The sequence below is a fragment of the Rosa chinensis genome, chromosome 1, assembly GCF_002994745.2.
Source record: "Rosa chinensis cultivar Old Blush chromosome 1, RchiOBHm-V2, whole genome shotgun sequence".
Taxonomy (NCBI): Eukaryota; Viridiplantae; Streptophyta; class Magnoliopsida; order Rosales; family Rosaceae; genus Rosa; species Rosa chinensis.
In genome coordinates, this window is record NC_037088.1 from 14,576,934 (window position 1) to 14,593,023 (window position 16,090).

The window sequence follows — 16,090 nt, forward strand, 5'->3', positions numbered from 1 at the left end:
TGTTTGACAAAGGACTTTGATCTTTCGCTGCCTTCTTTCCTTTCCAAATTGCTTCTTTCGCAGCCTTCCTTCCTTGAGGCCTCACATTAGAATCTGCAGTTTCACCTGCAATTACCTCATCTACATCCATGTCCAAGTTGATGGGGGAATTTTCAGCAATTGGTTGTCTGTGCGTTGGTTGACTTCCTACAATTGATGTTCCTCCGTATGTATGGCTAGGGATGTCTTTAAATTGTGCAAAGCCCTCCACAGCAGCGTAACTATCAAAACTCTGAAAATTGTGTCTTCTTTTCTTCCCTTTTTTCTTCATCCCGGCATGCCACAATTTATGTGCTTCCTCTTGCTACGTAATTAAAAAAAGTAATAAAAAATGTAATTAGTACAAATATAAACGCTATTATAAAGGGTCATCTATTATAAAGGTGATAATTTTAGTAAGAAAGTATCTCACCGTTTTACAATAAAAATGAATTAGTACAAATATAAATATCGTTGTAATTACATCATTATTTATTAACTATTTATTTTAATTATAACGAAAAACAATTACTACAATTTAAACGATATTATAATTACTACATTATTTATCAAGACATATTTTACTATAATGTATCAACAAATTAAATAATTTATCAACAAATATGTCATAATTTTAATAAGAAAGTATCTCACCGTTTTGCAATAAAAATGAATAAGTACAAATATAAACATCGTTGTAATTACATCATTATTTATCAACTAATTATTGCAATTATAACAAAAAATAATTACTACAATTTAAACGATATTATAATTACTACATTATTTTTGAAGACATATTTTACTATAATGTATCAACAAATTAAATGACTTATCAACAAATATATACCTCATCAACCGCATTCGAACCGCTCTTGTACCAATTTTTCACTTGCCTTAACGCACAATGCCACTCAAATAGTTCAACCTTCCAAATTTTCCACCTTCCTTGCAAAGAGGAAGCTGATCGGCTCTGGGGCCAATTTGCGACAAAGTGTCGCCTCACGCGCCTCCATAGGTTTTTTTTTTTTTTTTTTGATTTGTGCCCACAGCCAGATCTTGGCCAACAATTTTCCAAGACTTGCACAATTGAACATCTTCCTCATCTGTCCATCTCCTTTTGTCTTGGATATTATCATCTTCACTTTGATCTCCCTCTTGTCCGGCCACTGGACCTGTGTTTCCTCTTTCTTCAGCCATATTGGATATAAATGAATTTGGAAGATGAGAGCTATATGAAGAGGACGAAGCACAAAATTGGGTTACTAGGAAAGATAATTTTTTGGATGTGAGATGTAAAATAAATGGTAGGTATTTATAGAGAAATGTTTAGAATTTTTTAAAATTGTTTTGGTTACCGTTTCTTAACGTTACAAATATATATATACATGTTAATTGTAAGCCGTAGGATTGCTAATTTGATTGAAATGAAGGGCTGGGATTGCTTGACCGTTAGGCCCAGAATTCAAAACCCACCAACGGGAAGAATCCACGTGGCATGCCGGCCCCCTATCTCTGTCGCTACGCGACAAGCATCTGGCTCCACTTTCTATCCTTTATAACGCCACGCGTCGATGTCCAGTCCTCCACTCCCTCCCAAGGGGTGTCGAGCATTGCTGAGCTCCTCATCACATCAGCCACAATCAGCCTGGGCCTAGCTGGCATCTGGGCTTGGTCAGTCATGGAAATAGTCATGGACTTGACTATTTTCTTGGTTGCAGTCAAGAAGGGGTGGGTTTTGCTGAGTCAAAAAACTACCGGTAGAAGTAGCAAAATCCATCTCAAGGTCACCACACCATATTTTTCTTGATTATGACCAGTCAAGAGCAAACCAATGGACTTGCTCTTAGTGTTGATTTCAGCCACAACCATGACGTTCAGCCATTACAAGTTGCTTGTTTAATTGCCTTGAGCTAATCCAACCTTGACACATGGCTCTTAATTAAACCACTTTTTTTAACCACTTGTAGCCCATGTTTTCTTTCTCTTCCTCGAGCCCGCACGCAAATCATGTGCCTCCAACCCATTCTTCTTTTATCTCTAGAGAACGCGGACACCATCAGTCATCCTCTCGGCAACACTGGCACCACCACTCTTCTTTCACTTGCATACATGAAGTCTTCACAATTTTTTTCTTAAGGAGTATCAATATTTGAAATTTGGTAAAGATGGGAAGCTATAAATTAAGAATTCCCATAATTACTCCATAGCAATATGTGCTTGTTCTTGTTACTTATCTCTTCTTTTCACATTTTTCTCTTTAATTTGATGTATATTGTTGTTGATTTGTTAATAGATAATGAGCAGTCTATTAGGAAACTAGGGTTTCAGCTCCAGCATGGATTTTATGTAATAAATATGTTTTGATTCAATGGTTTTCAATTTCATGCATGACACACACCAAAAAAAGCCTTTTACCGCCCACAATGTGCGCCGTAAATACCCTTTTACGGCGCACAAAAGTAGGCTGTAAATGCCGGAGCCGTAAAAGACGTTCCTCTTTAACGGCGTGCATAAGAAGGCCGTAATTGTGCATCCGTGCAGGCCGTAAAAGACATTCCTCAATAATCCAATTTGATTTATGAGATGTTTGCACGCCGTGAATGTCAAGAAAGCACACCGTAAATGACTTTCTGACCACTTATTTACGGCGCACTGGGCATGCCGTAAAAGACTTTATTCACGGCCTACGATGAACGCCGTAAAAGACTGTTTTTATGGCACACTTTTGCATGCCGTAAAAGAAGTAGTTGCCCAATTTTTTAAGGCCCAATTTGCAAGCTGTAAAAAGCTTTTCTGTCAATTTTTAATTGTCATTCACGACGCACATAACCTGCCATAAAAGTCTTTGTGGCAAAGAGGTTTCCTGGCTGCTCATAATCCAAAAATGATCAACTATCAAAATGACTTGAGCAAGAATAATATTAACCTCAAAGTACAGGTGAAACAGCATATATATCATAGATAATAGAAAAGGTTTTAACAAACTTTTTATATCCAATCTGCTACAGACCAAGTACCATTTCTAGCAAACTTGAGTTTAAACTGATGTTAAGAATATAGCATATTACAAAATATACTACATCATCTTTTGAACATTCAACTATCCAAATGCAGATTCTCTCAATTGACCATCACTTTGAGCACTTTATCATCAGTAGGGCATGTTAATAGAAACCTCAAAAAGTGGAAGTCTCTCAAAAACTGGAAGTCCCTGTTATGAATGTAAAGCACAGTTAATAATAAACGAAAGCAAGTACAGTAAACTATCTAATTGCAGATGACCATCTGAGTTAAACATACATATGAAGATGTCAATTTTTCTGTAATAGTAACAAGTTCAATTATCCAATACTTCACAACAACTTTTCTGAAAACAATCAATGACATAAAAACACAAAATAAAAAACAAACACTAAAAGAGAGAGTATCCATAGTGCTTTTCCATTCCTCCAATCACACCAAAAGTAAAACCCCGGCTCTCAACTCAAGCAAGCAAATATGAACTCTGTAAAACAGAACCTGTATATAAACCCAAAATCTAGCAAAAAAAAGTGCAGCTCTTTCAGACTTTCCAACAATGCAATGAAATCTGATGCTAAATGAAAACTCAAATAATTTAAAATGAAACTAAGAAGTAAGAACCAGAAAATCAAAGAGAACAAAAGTAACCTTATATCTGCATACATATATGGAAGAAAAAGAGATGATAGAATAAATTACCTCAAAGTTTCAATACTAGCTAAACCAGCTTGATGTACTTGATAGGCCATGCAATTGTACTTCCTGGAGCCATACTTAGCGTTCCAAACTCTCTCGTTGGTCGATACAAAGCTATATCCTCCAAAACATCAAGAACCCAAACTTTCCAACATTCTTGGCCAAGAGGCACGTGATGGACCATTGCAGTCGGATCCTTTGACTCAAGTTTTGCACTTGCAACAACCTCTTCTCCCATTTGAAACCAATTTAATAACTCAACTCTACTATGATCATTCTTAATGCCCTTGGTCCTTGCACCTTCCTTTTCTTTGGTCTGCAACCCCTCATCAACAAAATGTTGAACACTTAAGTTCTGTTTATTGAGCTTGATTTTTCCTCTCCCAGTTTCAGAATTCCGCACACTCACACTTGTATTTTCCTTATCTTTTTCTTGTGAAAGCGCATTACCAGAATGCTGACCACTAGTACTTCCCTTTTATTATAACAATAAGAAAATATTAATAAATATATATATATATATATATATGTGTGTGTGTGTGTGTGTGTGTGCGTATGCAGGCCATATCTTGAAGACTTACATGGTTATTCCCCTCTTTCTCTGTCCGTGCCAAAATAGTTCCAACCACCTCTTTCAATCGTTCGATCTCTTGTGATTGAGCAAGCATATCTTGTGATTGAGCAAATAAAGCATTCTCTAACTTAGCAACTTTGTTTCCAACACTGGTTTGATAATCTGCCTTTGAAGGGACTGCTCCAAATCCCAAACCTCTTACTCGTCCTCGTGGATCAGGACTGAGTACTTTTGCAACAGCATCATCTTTCAAAGAACATTTCTCTGAAGGTTCTTGCTCAGCCCTGTACGTTTTCACTTGTTTCTGCCAAAAAAAAAAAAAAATTTGAAACATGAATAATCAAACTTGTGTCATCTCTTATACCTAAAATAATAGTCTCAAAAAACGAAAACTAAAGAGAAGTATTTTTACCACTATTTCTGGATCCTCCACTACATCTGAATCCTTCTTCTTCTTTGCTTCGTAAGCATGAATTCAAACATCAGACCTTGTTATTGCATCTGGGATTTCACTTTGTTCCCTCTACAAATCAGTAAGTACAAATAATATTTATCATCTCCTATCACAAAACTCATATAAAATTAACAACCAAATTATTCTTACTAATTCTTCTTCAACACGAGCAAAGCTTTTTCTACTAGTTCTGTGGAGTAAGGTTCTTTCTGCACGCATTGCTTTGAATTTTTTAGACATTTCCTATAACAAACGAGTCACCATAGTTGTTAAAAACTCATAAAGTGTAGGCAATTCTAGCTACTTTTTCTATTATTATCAAGATAATGTTGGAGTTAGACTTGTCTAATAACAAAATATTGGTAAAACGCACCTTAAATGATGGACTAGTTCTGTTTTTGACAAAATCTAGCCACTGATTCATAGATTCTACATTATCAGGTTTGAGAAGGGTATCAGCACGTTGTAGGCCTACAAGTTCGACTTGCTTCTCCACTTCTTTCATCACATTGGATCTATTATCTCACCAAAGCTTGATCATCCTTCGAATAACTTGTTTCTTATGGCATTCGTCAACAATGAAACTTGTCTACAAAAGAAATGAGTGAGTATGTGAACATATAAGGAACGATGTAACGTTCTTTTTTAAGTATGGAAAAACTTACTGTTATGTGTTCCCAAATCTGAGTTTTGAACAAATCTGAAAGATTTTCCAGGTCGGTGCAGTCATTGGTATTAGCTCTCTTGCTGTGCATCCAATAAATGAGGAGAATAGAGCTGCAGTTTTCCCAATTGGCTGGCCTCTTTCATTGAATTCAACTAGGATAGGACGTTTTCTCTTTTTCTTGCTAATGTCCAACAATTTTGCTTTACCTCTAGGCGGTATTTTTGGCTTTTTTGTAGCTTCACCTTCAGCTGAAATAGGTTCTGCATCAGCTGGCAAATGAGACGGAGAACTCAAATTTGCTTCAGAATGTCTCATGGGATTGCCTTTGTTGCCTAGCTGAAACATCAACTGCATGTGCAACTTTATCTTGCATTTTGGCTCTCTTTGCACCTTTCTTTGAGATCTCTCCAGAAGGCATAGTCTAGATGTCAAACAAATAAGTTAGACAAAAAGCAAAATTTTAAACTTAGGAAATATAATTCAAAGTAGGAAAAGATGCATCTCCATCACATGTGCAGCAAACCAATATGGCAAGAATTAAGGTTCAAAACCTTAACATTGTTCGACTCTAGCTACCAAAAGACTTAAACAATTGAACTAGCTTCTGTTCCCTCCAAATTTCTTAATTTCTTAATACTAGACACCTCCAGCAACACTAATTTTTGACTAATGTAATTATGCCAAGACTTAAATTTGTCAAACTATTCCTTATCACAGTTTATATGTTGACACAGAAGCACATGTATTCATTTAGCTACTATAAAAATCTATATGACATGTACAACAACCTCATCTAAAACCACAAACCAAAATAGATCTTACCTGAGAATTTATGCTGATGCTTTGTTGAAATAGGTTAGTCAGAGTCACCTTCACTCTGTTCAGCAAAAAATAAATAAATAAAGAAATTAGAATCTCATCACTTATATAAATAATCAGCAATACATCATGTGAATGAATTTATGTAAGAATTATGACATGCAGTTCATACAATTACCGAATAGATTTCCTCATTATTATATCTATAACATTCTTCATCATCAACATCTAGGTCTAGCTGTGATACATCCACTGGCATATAAGCAATCTCATCAACAGAATCATTCTCAAAAAAACCTCTAGGCGGTGCTCTAAGTACAACATGCCAATTTGACGTGTCACTCTCTCTCGAATAAAAAACTTGTTTTGCTTGTGATGCAAAAATAAAGAGATCTTGATCAAATTGATGCTGCCCCCTGTGGAGGTTAACCAATGTGAGACCATCTGCAACTTTGACACTAGTCCCTATGTTAGCCCAATAACAATCAAATAGTGGAACCTTAAATTTCCGATAGTCTAGCAAAATTATCTCTCTTATAACGCCATAATATGGCACTCTATCCAGAACATGTGAATTATCCCTTGCACTTGCTCGACACATTGTGTCGCCTTCAACGGACACCCCACTGTTTTGTGTGCTCTTCTCAGTAGTCTCTGTATGAAATCGGTTCCCATTAATAATGAAGCCTGAATGGGACACCACAGATTGTTTTGGCCGACAAACTAGCCACTTCACTATATCCGACATAGTACTACAATCACCAAACTTAACTTTATCTGCTAACCATCCACTGAAACTACTCATATGTCTTTTTTCTAGAAGGCTTTCATTATCTTCAAGACGCGAATCTAAACACTTCAGTTCTTCCCTGTGCATTCTGGTCAAAAATAACATGTATAAGAAATAATAAGTAGAGCTAAACTCAACTAGAAATAATAAGTTATTGGTCAAAATGGAAATCTAACTTACTCTCTCCATGGATCTACTTCTGTAGTATTTGTCCACACAAATCGATGAGCAATCTCTAACATAGAAGAACTTAATGTTTTTTGTTTTCCCTTGCCAAGTGGTCGCCCTTCCAATATTGTTTCATCATCAAGAGCCTCATTGCATTTTGATTGAACACCTATTTCAGATGCTTCTTTAATATATCCAGTACAAAAATGTGTTATCTCTTCAGCCAAATATCTTTCTGCTATACACCCTTTAGGATTTGATTGATTCTTGACATATCCTTTTAGGTCCTTCATAAACCTAAAGTAAACAAATATTAGAGAAAATAGAAAAATAAAACAAGATTACTGCTAATAATGTACAGGACCAGCAATAAATTGTACATAATGCAGTGATCTACTACAAAGCAATAACCAACTAACATAAATCATAGCTCACCTTTCAAAAGGGTACATCCAGCGATAATGTATAGGACCACCAATAAGAGCCTCTTGTGCAAGATGAATCGGTAGGTGAACCATAATATCAAAGAAAGACGGAGGAAAGAATCTTTCTAGCATGCATAGAGTCTCAACAATATCATCATCAAGTAGACCTATTTTTTTCTTCTCAATCTCCCTTTGACATAATTGATGGAAAAATGCACAGAAGCGGAATATAGCAATCCTTGGTCCTTTTGGAAGAAGTCATTTTAAAGCGACAGCTAGAATTTGTTGTACTAAAACATGACAATCGTATGACTTCAAACCCATAATCTTGTTGTCTTGTATGGAGACACGATTTGTAAGGTTAGAACAATAACCATCCGGCAATTGTAACTTTGCTAACCTTTTACAAAATATTTTCTTCTCTGCCTTTGAGAGCACGTAAGGTGCTTTATCACTTCTAGATTTGCTGGAACCATCTTGTTTTGGGTGTAGCTTTTTTCGAATCCCCATCACTTTTAAATCCTTGCGCAAATTTAAGTTATCCTTTGTCTTTCCCTTCATATTCAATAAAGTTCCAATAATACTCTCGCAAATGTTTTTCTCAATATGCATCATATCCAAATTGTGGCGCAATAATAAAGTCTGCAAGATAGCAAATTACACTAAATTAATACAAAGAAAGTTGTTAATGTATAATATGCAGCATATAAGTGGTGGATGTACTATGTGAAAGAGAAGAAAAATAAACTAGTTTAATATAAATAAAGCTTTCAATGTATAATGTACAGCATTCTACCAATAACATACAGTAACCATATTTTGGAAACACTTTCAAAGTACATTGCTCTACTATGTAACAAGACATTGCTCTCTGCTTTCAAAGTACATTTTAGTACATTTCAGTAACCATATTCTTTTATAAAATTGGATTGGTAGGTTAGATTAATACAAAGAAAGATATTATTCAGCACTACCATAAACTACACTATAAAAAAGCACAATATCAGCAAGGATTATTTGAAAATTAAAGGATTAATTTCAGTTTACCTCCCTGCGGTTTGGGGGTGAAATCATTTCACCCCCTAAACTTTCAATTTTGAATTTTTACCCCCTAAACTTTTCAATTTCAATCAGCCGTGTCCAATTTTTACTGTTCCGTCCAAATTGGACGTTAAGTTTGACTTTTGAGGGTTAAAATGGTCATTTCAACATAAAAAAATAAAAAAATAAAAAAAAATTCTGTTTTTTTTTTTTTTTTTTTTTTCTGCTTTTTAGTTTTTTTTTTTTTTTTTTAAATTTTTTTATAATTTTGTCTCCAACCTATATACCACAAGTTATAATAGGTTTATAAAAACAAAAAAAATACTCTAGGTAGTTGAAAGCCGCTCGCTGGTCTACGATATTTGTGACATATCTCCGATAAAGTGAAGAATTTAGGATATATCCCAAATAAAGTGAAGAAATATTTGTAAAAAATAATTTTACACTTTATCAGTAAATAAATATCTGTATATTCCCAATAAAGTGAAGAAATATCTGTGTAAAATCATTTTTGGTCTGCGATATTTGTGATATATATCCAATATTTATCTGTAAATAAATATCTGTAAAAAATGATTTTACACAGATATTTCTTCACTTTATTGGGGATATACAGATATTTACAGATAAAGTGTAAAATCATTTTTTACAGATATTTCTTCACTTTATTGGGGATATATCCTAAAATTCTTCAATTTATTGGACATATATCACAAATATCGTAGACCAAAAATGATTTTACACAGATATTTCTTCACTTTATTGGGAATATACAGATATTTATTTACAGATAAAGTGTAAAATTATTTTTTACAAATATTTCTTCACTTTATTTGGGATATATCCTAAATTCTTCACTTTATCGGAGATATGTCACAAATATCGTAGACCAGCGAGCGGCTTTCAACTACCTAGAGTATTTTTTTTGTTTTTATAAACCTATTATAACTTGTGGTATATAGGTTGGAGACAAAATTATTAAAAAATAAAAATAAAAATAAAAAAAAAAAAAAAAACTAAAAAAGCAGAAAAAAAAAAAAACAGAATTTTTTTTATTTTTTATGTTGAAATGACCATTTTAACCCTCAAAAGTCAAACTTAACGTCCAATTTGGACGGAACAGTAAAAATTGGACACGGCTGATTGAAATTGAAAAGTTTAGGGGGTAAAAATTCAAAATTGAAAGTTTAGGATTTCACTCCCAAACCTCAGGGGGGTAAACTGAAATTAATCCAAAATTAAATGACAGTAAATAAATTTTACCTCCCAATATGGCAACTCAAAGAATATTGACTTCTTCTTCCATCTCTTTGAAAGTTTTGTAGGATCATCACTATTATACTCATCACCGCTACCATCAATATCATCAGCAAAATCATCAATCACTTCATTCACAACTAATCTTTCACCTTCAGTTCTCTTCCTTTTTCTACCTTGATCTTTGTCGACTTTTTTTCTCTTTTTCTTGGTGCAAGCTTTGTTCTTCTTACCCCAATTATTTTTAATACCCTTCACCACATGAAATACTTCTGAACCAGTCAACTTTCTAGGCCTCACTCTATCTTCAATAGTACCATCAAACCAAGCCTTATTCTGCCGATATGGATGATTGTGTGCAAGAAATCTCCTATGGCACATGTAAACATGTTTTCGTCCATTTGGCAGCTATTGAGAGGATATTTGAACACCACATACCGGACATGCTTTCTTTCCCTTGTTGAATATCCTGAAAGATTTCCATAAGCAGGGAAATCATTTATTGTCCACATCAATACAGCTTTCAAATTGAATACAGACTTGGTAAACTCATCATAAGCACTTACCCCATTGATCCATAGTTCTCTCAGATCTTCAATGAGTGGTTCTAAATACACATCTATGTCATTCCTAGGTTGCTTAGGACTTGGGATGAGCAATGTCAACATCAAATTTTCCTTGGACATGCACAAAGAGGGAGGGAGGTTATATGCAACCAAAACCACAGGCCAGCAACTATATCTAGAACTAAGATCACCAAAGGGATTAAATCCGTCTGATGAAAGACCGAGTCTAAGGTTACGAGGAGCTTTTGCAAATTCAGGCCAATTACTATCAATCTTCTTCCATGCAAGCGAGTCAACAGGATGACGCATTTTGCCATCCTGACTTCTGTGAGTTTCATGCCAAGTAAGTTGTTCTGCCTTTTCAGCATCCCTAAACATTCTCCTAAATCTAGGGATAATTGGAAAGTACCTCAAGACCTTAGCAGGAACACCTTTCTCAATCTTTTGGGTGAGCTTATTAGCTTTCCATCGAGAGGCACCACATTTCGGACAAGTTTCCTTGTGCTCTAGATCCTTTCTAAACAAACAACAATCATTCACACACGCATGAATCTTCTCATAGCCTAGATCAAATGCTTTAAGTAATTTTTTTGTTGAGTATAAGGAACTTGGAAGGATGTTATCTGGAGGCAAAAGACTGCCAACTATCTCACGAAGTTCATCATAACCATTGTCAGATAGACCATATCTAGCCTTAAACTTGAAAAACTTAATTGTTGCTAACATTTTTGTGGAAGGACAACCCTTATATAGAGGAAGTTCTGCTTCATTTACTAAATTTGCGACATCAGATTCTATATTTTCAGGTGCAGATTCCATGAAATCATCATTTAGCTGTGCATCTATATACATTCTATATGTCTCCAAGTTTTCAAAGTTTTCCATGGTTTCTTCCTGTACAGTAGTTCTTGGCTCATCTCCATGAAAGGTCCAATTAATATAACTCTCATATATCTCATTTGAGGTCAGATGATCTAATACAGTACGAGGTGGATAAGACCATACGTTTATGCAACTACTACATGGGCACTGGATCTTTTCAGGATACCCCTTACTTGCATGAATGCTATTAACAAACTTTTTTGCTCCATCATAAAAGGCTCTAGGATTGCTAATAACACACAACAACAACAGAAAAGAGTTTACAATACATTTATGATTTATATCATCATAACCTTACAGTTTCTGGTTTTAGATGTAACCTGCTTTTACAATAAGACCATTCTTCATCCATATTCTTTCAGCTTTGTTTTCCTAGAGCTACTTTTGACCTTATATTTAGACACCAAACATATTGCAATTTAGGTATTATAAATGCAATCAAATAGATTCTTACATCAGAGGTGCAAAAACAAAGAATATTGGTAGCAAACAAAAATATCTTCACAAGGAGGTAAACACTCAAGTGATACAATTAAAGGTCTATATCATAGAACCATGACCAACAAACAAAGCACAAAATCACATATAATACATCAGTATTAGGAAGATCTCAAAAAGTTTCAGGAAATAAGAAAGAATAAAATTGGTCGAGAAATTCATACCAAGAGTGAGAAGCAGGGTCGTAAGACATGGGATGCAAGTTCAGGTAATAAACCAACCAATCTCAACTATGAACAACTGGTTTCAGCATCCAATTTATCTACTTTGATCAAATGCAATGATCACCAAACTAGTTAAATAAAACCAAGTTCCGCAATAGATCGATTGAAAGAGTCATAGGCACTGGCGGATGCAGAAATATTTGTCAATGGGGGCTGGGGGAGTTGGTACTTACCCATAGGACTTCCAATTTTCCAAGAGGTGATAATATCTTGCCATTTGAAATAGATACAAAAAAAAGAAAAACAAAAGCAGTACCCCCATGAAAACTCTATTGATATTCAGATGGACTTGCAATTCAAACAACTGTCCCTGAGGAACATCATAGTTGTCAAAGCAGCAGCTAATCTGCAAATAAAAAAGCTCCAGAAAATCAAATAGATCTTAGCACCCCAAAACACACACCAATGTACATCTTGATCTCTAGCAAAAGCTAGACACTACTTTAATTATATTGGTAGTCTCAAAGCTCCAGAGTCCAAACATCGATCTCTAATATGAATTGATTTTGCAGAAACAAATAGTGAGATTGTAAAACAAACAACAAATACAGATAATCTATCAAAACCACAATTTTAGACAACCCATACAAACCCAAACCAAACACTCACCTCTTTTCCTACTGAAAACTATCCCCCAAACTCGATCAAAATTTTCGAATCCACCTCTCCGGAAACAAACCCAAATCCTACCCCCGAAGTCCACCACAATCTTGAATCCCTCCTCTTCTCTTTCCCACCCCAGCAACCTACGATGATTTCTGCTTCTCCTTTAAGCTGTGAAAACCTTTGTTGCAATACATAGATACGGTAGTTGAGTAGAAGGCACAGGCGAAGAGGAATCAAGGTATGAGAAGTAGATGGAGGTGTAGATCAGTGGATACAAAATCCAAATCAGGGGGTCACTTAAGCAAAGGATGCCAGAAAAGCCAACATGCAGAGGGAATTAGATCGGCGGAAGGAGAACGAATTGAAATTTGGCAATTTCTACATGTACACACCAACAGACAACACTCACCTACAATCACTAAAATTTGGCAATTTCTATATTTTCAGAAATTCAGTATATTTCCTAAAATCTACAGGTATTAAAGTTAGTGTTGAATTAACATATCTGCTTCATATCTTCAATTTCCTATGTAACAGAAAGCAATTAGAACATATGGCATCAGTTATCAAGTGTATAAAACTAGACATTTCTAACAGTACTAAAAGCACATAAAACACACAGATATGTGGGAATACACATCTCAGGAACCTGTAATTCGTCTAATTTCAGATTGATTGGATATTGATTGTGGGGGCAAAACGGAGACCGGTTCAACAAAAATAATAAATCACTGGGGGCAACTGCCCCCACTCGTGCCTACGTTCATCCACCACTGGACTCATAGGTAGCCTTTTCAACAATTAACAGAACAAACAGAACAAAACGACAAAAAACCGAAACTAAAAGAATGGGGCGTGTGTATGTATTTATATATATATATATATATAGACACACACATGATTATACCTAGGTGGGAAGTAGGTAATTATGAATCTAGTGCTGTGCATATATACCAAAGAACGAAAAAAACTTTTATGCCATGCATCACCATCAGAAGGATGGTAGTCTGAAAACTCAACAACGAATTGAACACCTTCAAAATTTGCACAAAGAAAAGAACCGGCATGCTTGATCTCTGTTAAGCTTTAAAACAAAGTTTCAAGTATCCAATACTTCCAGTAATCAACCATTTACTTGAATCAAACCTCTCACCACAAGGCCAAATCATTGCTGTGCATTTGTTCATATATAAACAGGTATATATATACAATTATATATATGTACGCTTAATTATAGATATAGAAATACATGGAGCTATTTAGTAAACCAAGATGAGTAACTGGAAAGCAAACACCAGCTAAGATGAAGATCAGTTACAGGTAACGTAGATAAGCAAACTCCACCCAAATCCCCACCAATCTTTTAGCCTAAGACAAATATATGAATTCCATTAGTACTTAGTGTTAACTCCCAGATTTCATTACCAATTAAACTGCCCAAAATGGGATTCATTTGAGACCCTTAAAATGATAGGAATCCCATATACCCAAAACTTGAATTAATCAATCGTGTCTGAAGCAAAACATAATGAAACCATACCAAGGATATTAGAGCACGAATTCAACTTGGGTATCTAACCTTGCAGGTCTCTCCTCTTTTCCCCAATTCGCTACCTCTGCTTGATCCCTGTAATATTGAACACAACTCGATCAATAGACCCAGAATGGTATTTGATTCCTCGAAATGAAACTACAAAGTCCCACTAAAGCTTAGAATAGTCAAATTGATCAAAATTAAACTCTCAAATGTAGGTACAGAGAGTTAAACCAACAAACGTGGCAAACTAAGCAGACAAGAAGCCTTCCACAATTCAAAAGATGAAAGCTGAAACAATAAGTTAAAAAAATTGTACCTTGATTTGGTGTGAGAAAAAAACCCAGATAGCAAATGAGCAAGACAAGGCCAAAGTTCTCAACTTTCACCTTAAATGGGCAAAGTCATTTGCAGTTTATGCAAAAACATGAAACTTAGTTCCAATCCCCTTATCAAAACATTGAAACTTTACTGAGTTTCTTCCTTTATCTATACATGTCATACAACAATACAGGAAGCACTTGCCAATAACCCAAAAAAATGACAAAGAAAATCTTCATCTAAAACTCAAATCCATCAACAAGTTCAATACTTGATCAAAGTTTGGAATTCAGAATTCTCACACATTTTCATAAACCAACCGCACAACACAAAATTCAACACTTTTGATTCCTCCATGCTTCTCTTCCCTCAACTACAAACATATACAAAACGATCAATAAGTAAAACAAGTCACAATTGCAAAAGGTGCATCCAAATACATACTCAGAAAACATGATAAACAGCAAAAAAAAAAAAAAAAAATTCAGGGTCTTTATGAAAACAAACAGAGAGAACAGTATTCAAAAAGAAGAAAGATCCCACCTTTGGTGTGCTCAGATGGTTTTGGGAATTGGGTTTTCACTAAGAACGTTGGATTGAAGTGAGAAAAGTGAAGCCGGCTATGGTTTCGCAGAAGAAGAAGGGCCTGAGTTAGCAGTTAACAGCAGAAGGCATGCACATAGGAAGAAAGTGTTCTGGCTATTTTCAACTTCAAGACCTAGATTCCGGTGGCCCGAATCTCCGAGAGCGGTGATCACTTCAATGTTCTTTAATTTGGAGCTCAATCGATCCACGGAATCTAGATGACAGGAGCAGAAAACGTGGTGGTGGTGGGAGGTGGCCGGCGACTCGGCAGTGGAGCAAATCCACTTAACGGCGACTTGGTGGTGGGAAGAGATGTGGAGGGAAGAGATAGGGAAGAGATAGAAAACTGAGGTCTGTGGGGGAGAGAGAAAAGTTTTGTTTTATGAAATGAAAAAAAATAGAATTAGAAAGTGTAGAAGAAAAAGATGGAGGGAAATAAAATTTTGGTGAAAATTTCGCGCCTTTCACTTTTACGGCACACATCAATGCAGGCTGTAAAAGACCATATTAAAAACCACATTAACGGCGCACATACTTGCAGGCTGTAAAAGATCAAACGAAAATAGACATTAACAGCGTGTATTAATGCATGCCATAAAAGACCAAACGAAAATAGACATTAACGGCGTGCATCTAATGCATGCCGTAAAAGACCATATCAAAAAGTGTATTAATGGCATGCCGTAAAAGTGCGCCGTAAATGTATGTCTATTACGGCACGCATTGATGCACGCCGTAAAATGTGCGCAGTAAAAGAGTCATTTTCTTGTAGTGACATATGTTCAAATCTATAATATTTGGCTTAGATGCATGATTATGGACCTGATTAACTCTTAAATGTGTAAATGAATATATGTAGAACAAATTAAGGAGCTTAATCACCTTTCTAATTTATGGTTATGACACTAGTTTAGAACAAGGTTAATGACAGTACCAATTTT

At 35.3% G+C, this 16,090-nt stretch overlaps 1 protein-coding gene across 1 annotated transcript; it reads right to left on the reverse strand.

Annotated features, from left to right (window-relative positions):
* Positions 1-5,734: 5,734 nt before the first annotated feature.
* LOC112201923 lies at positions 5,735-11,384 on the reverse strand. The gene is made up of 7 exons (XM_024342845.2): positions 10,372-11,384; positions 9,940-10,303; positions 8,036-8,277; positions 7,646-7,825; positions 7,223-7,507; positions 6,431-7,130; positions 5,735-5,854 (listed from the first exon to the last, which is right to left on the reverse strand). Exons 1-7 carry the CDS (start codon positions 11,382-11,384, stop codon positions 5,735-5,737), a joined length of 2,904 nt encoding a protein of 967 aa, XP_024198613.2.
* Positions 11,385-16,090: the final 4,706 nt, after the last annotated feature.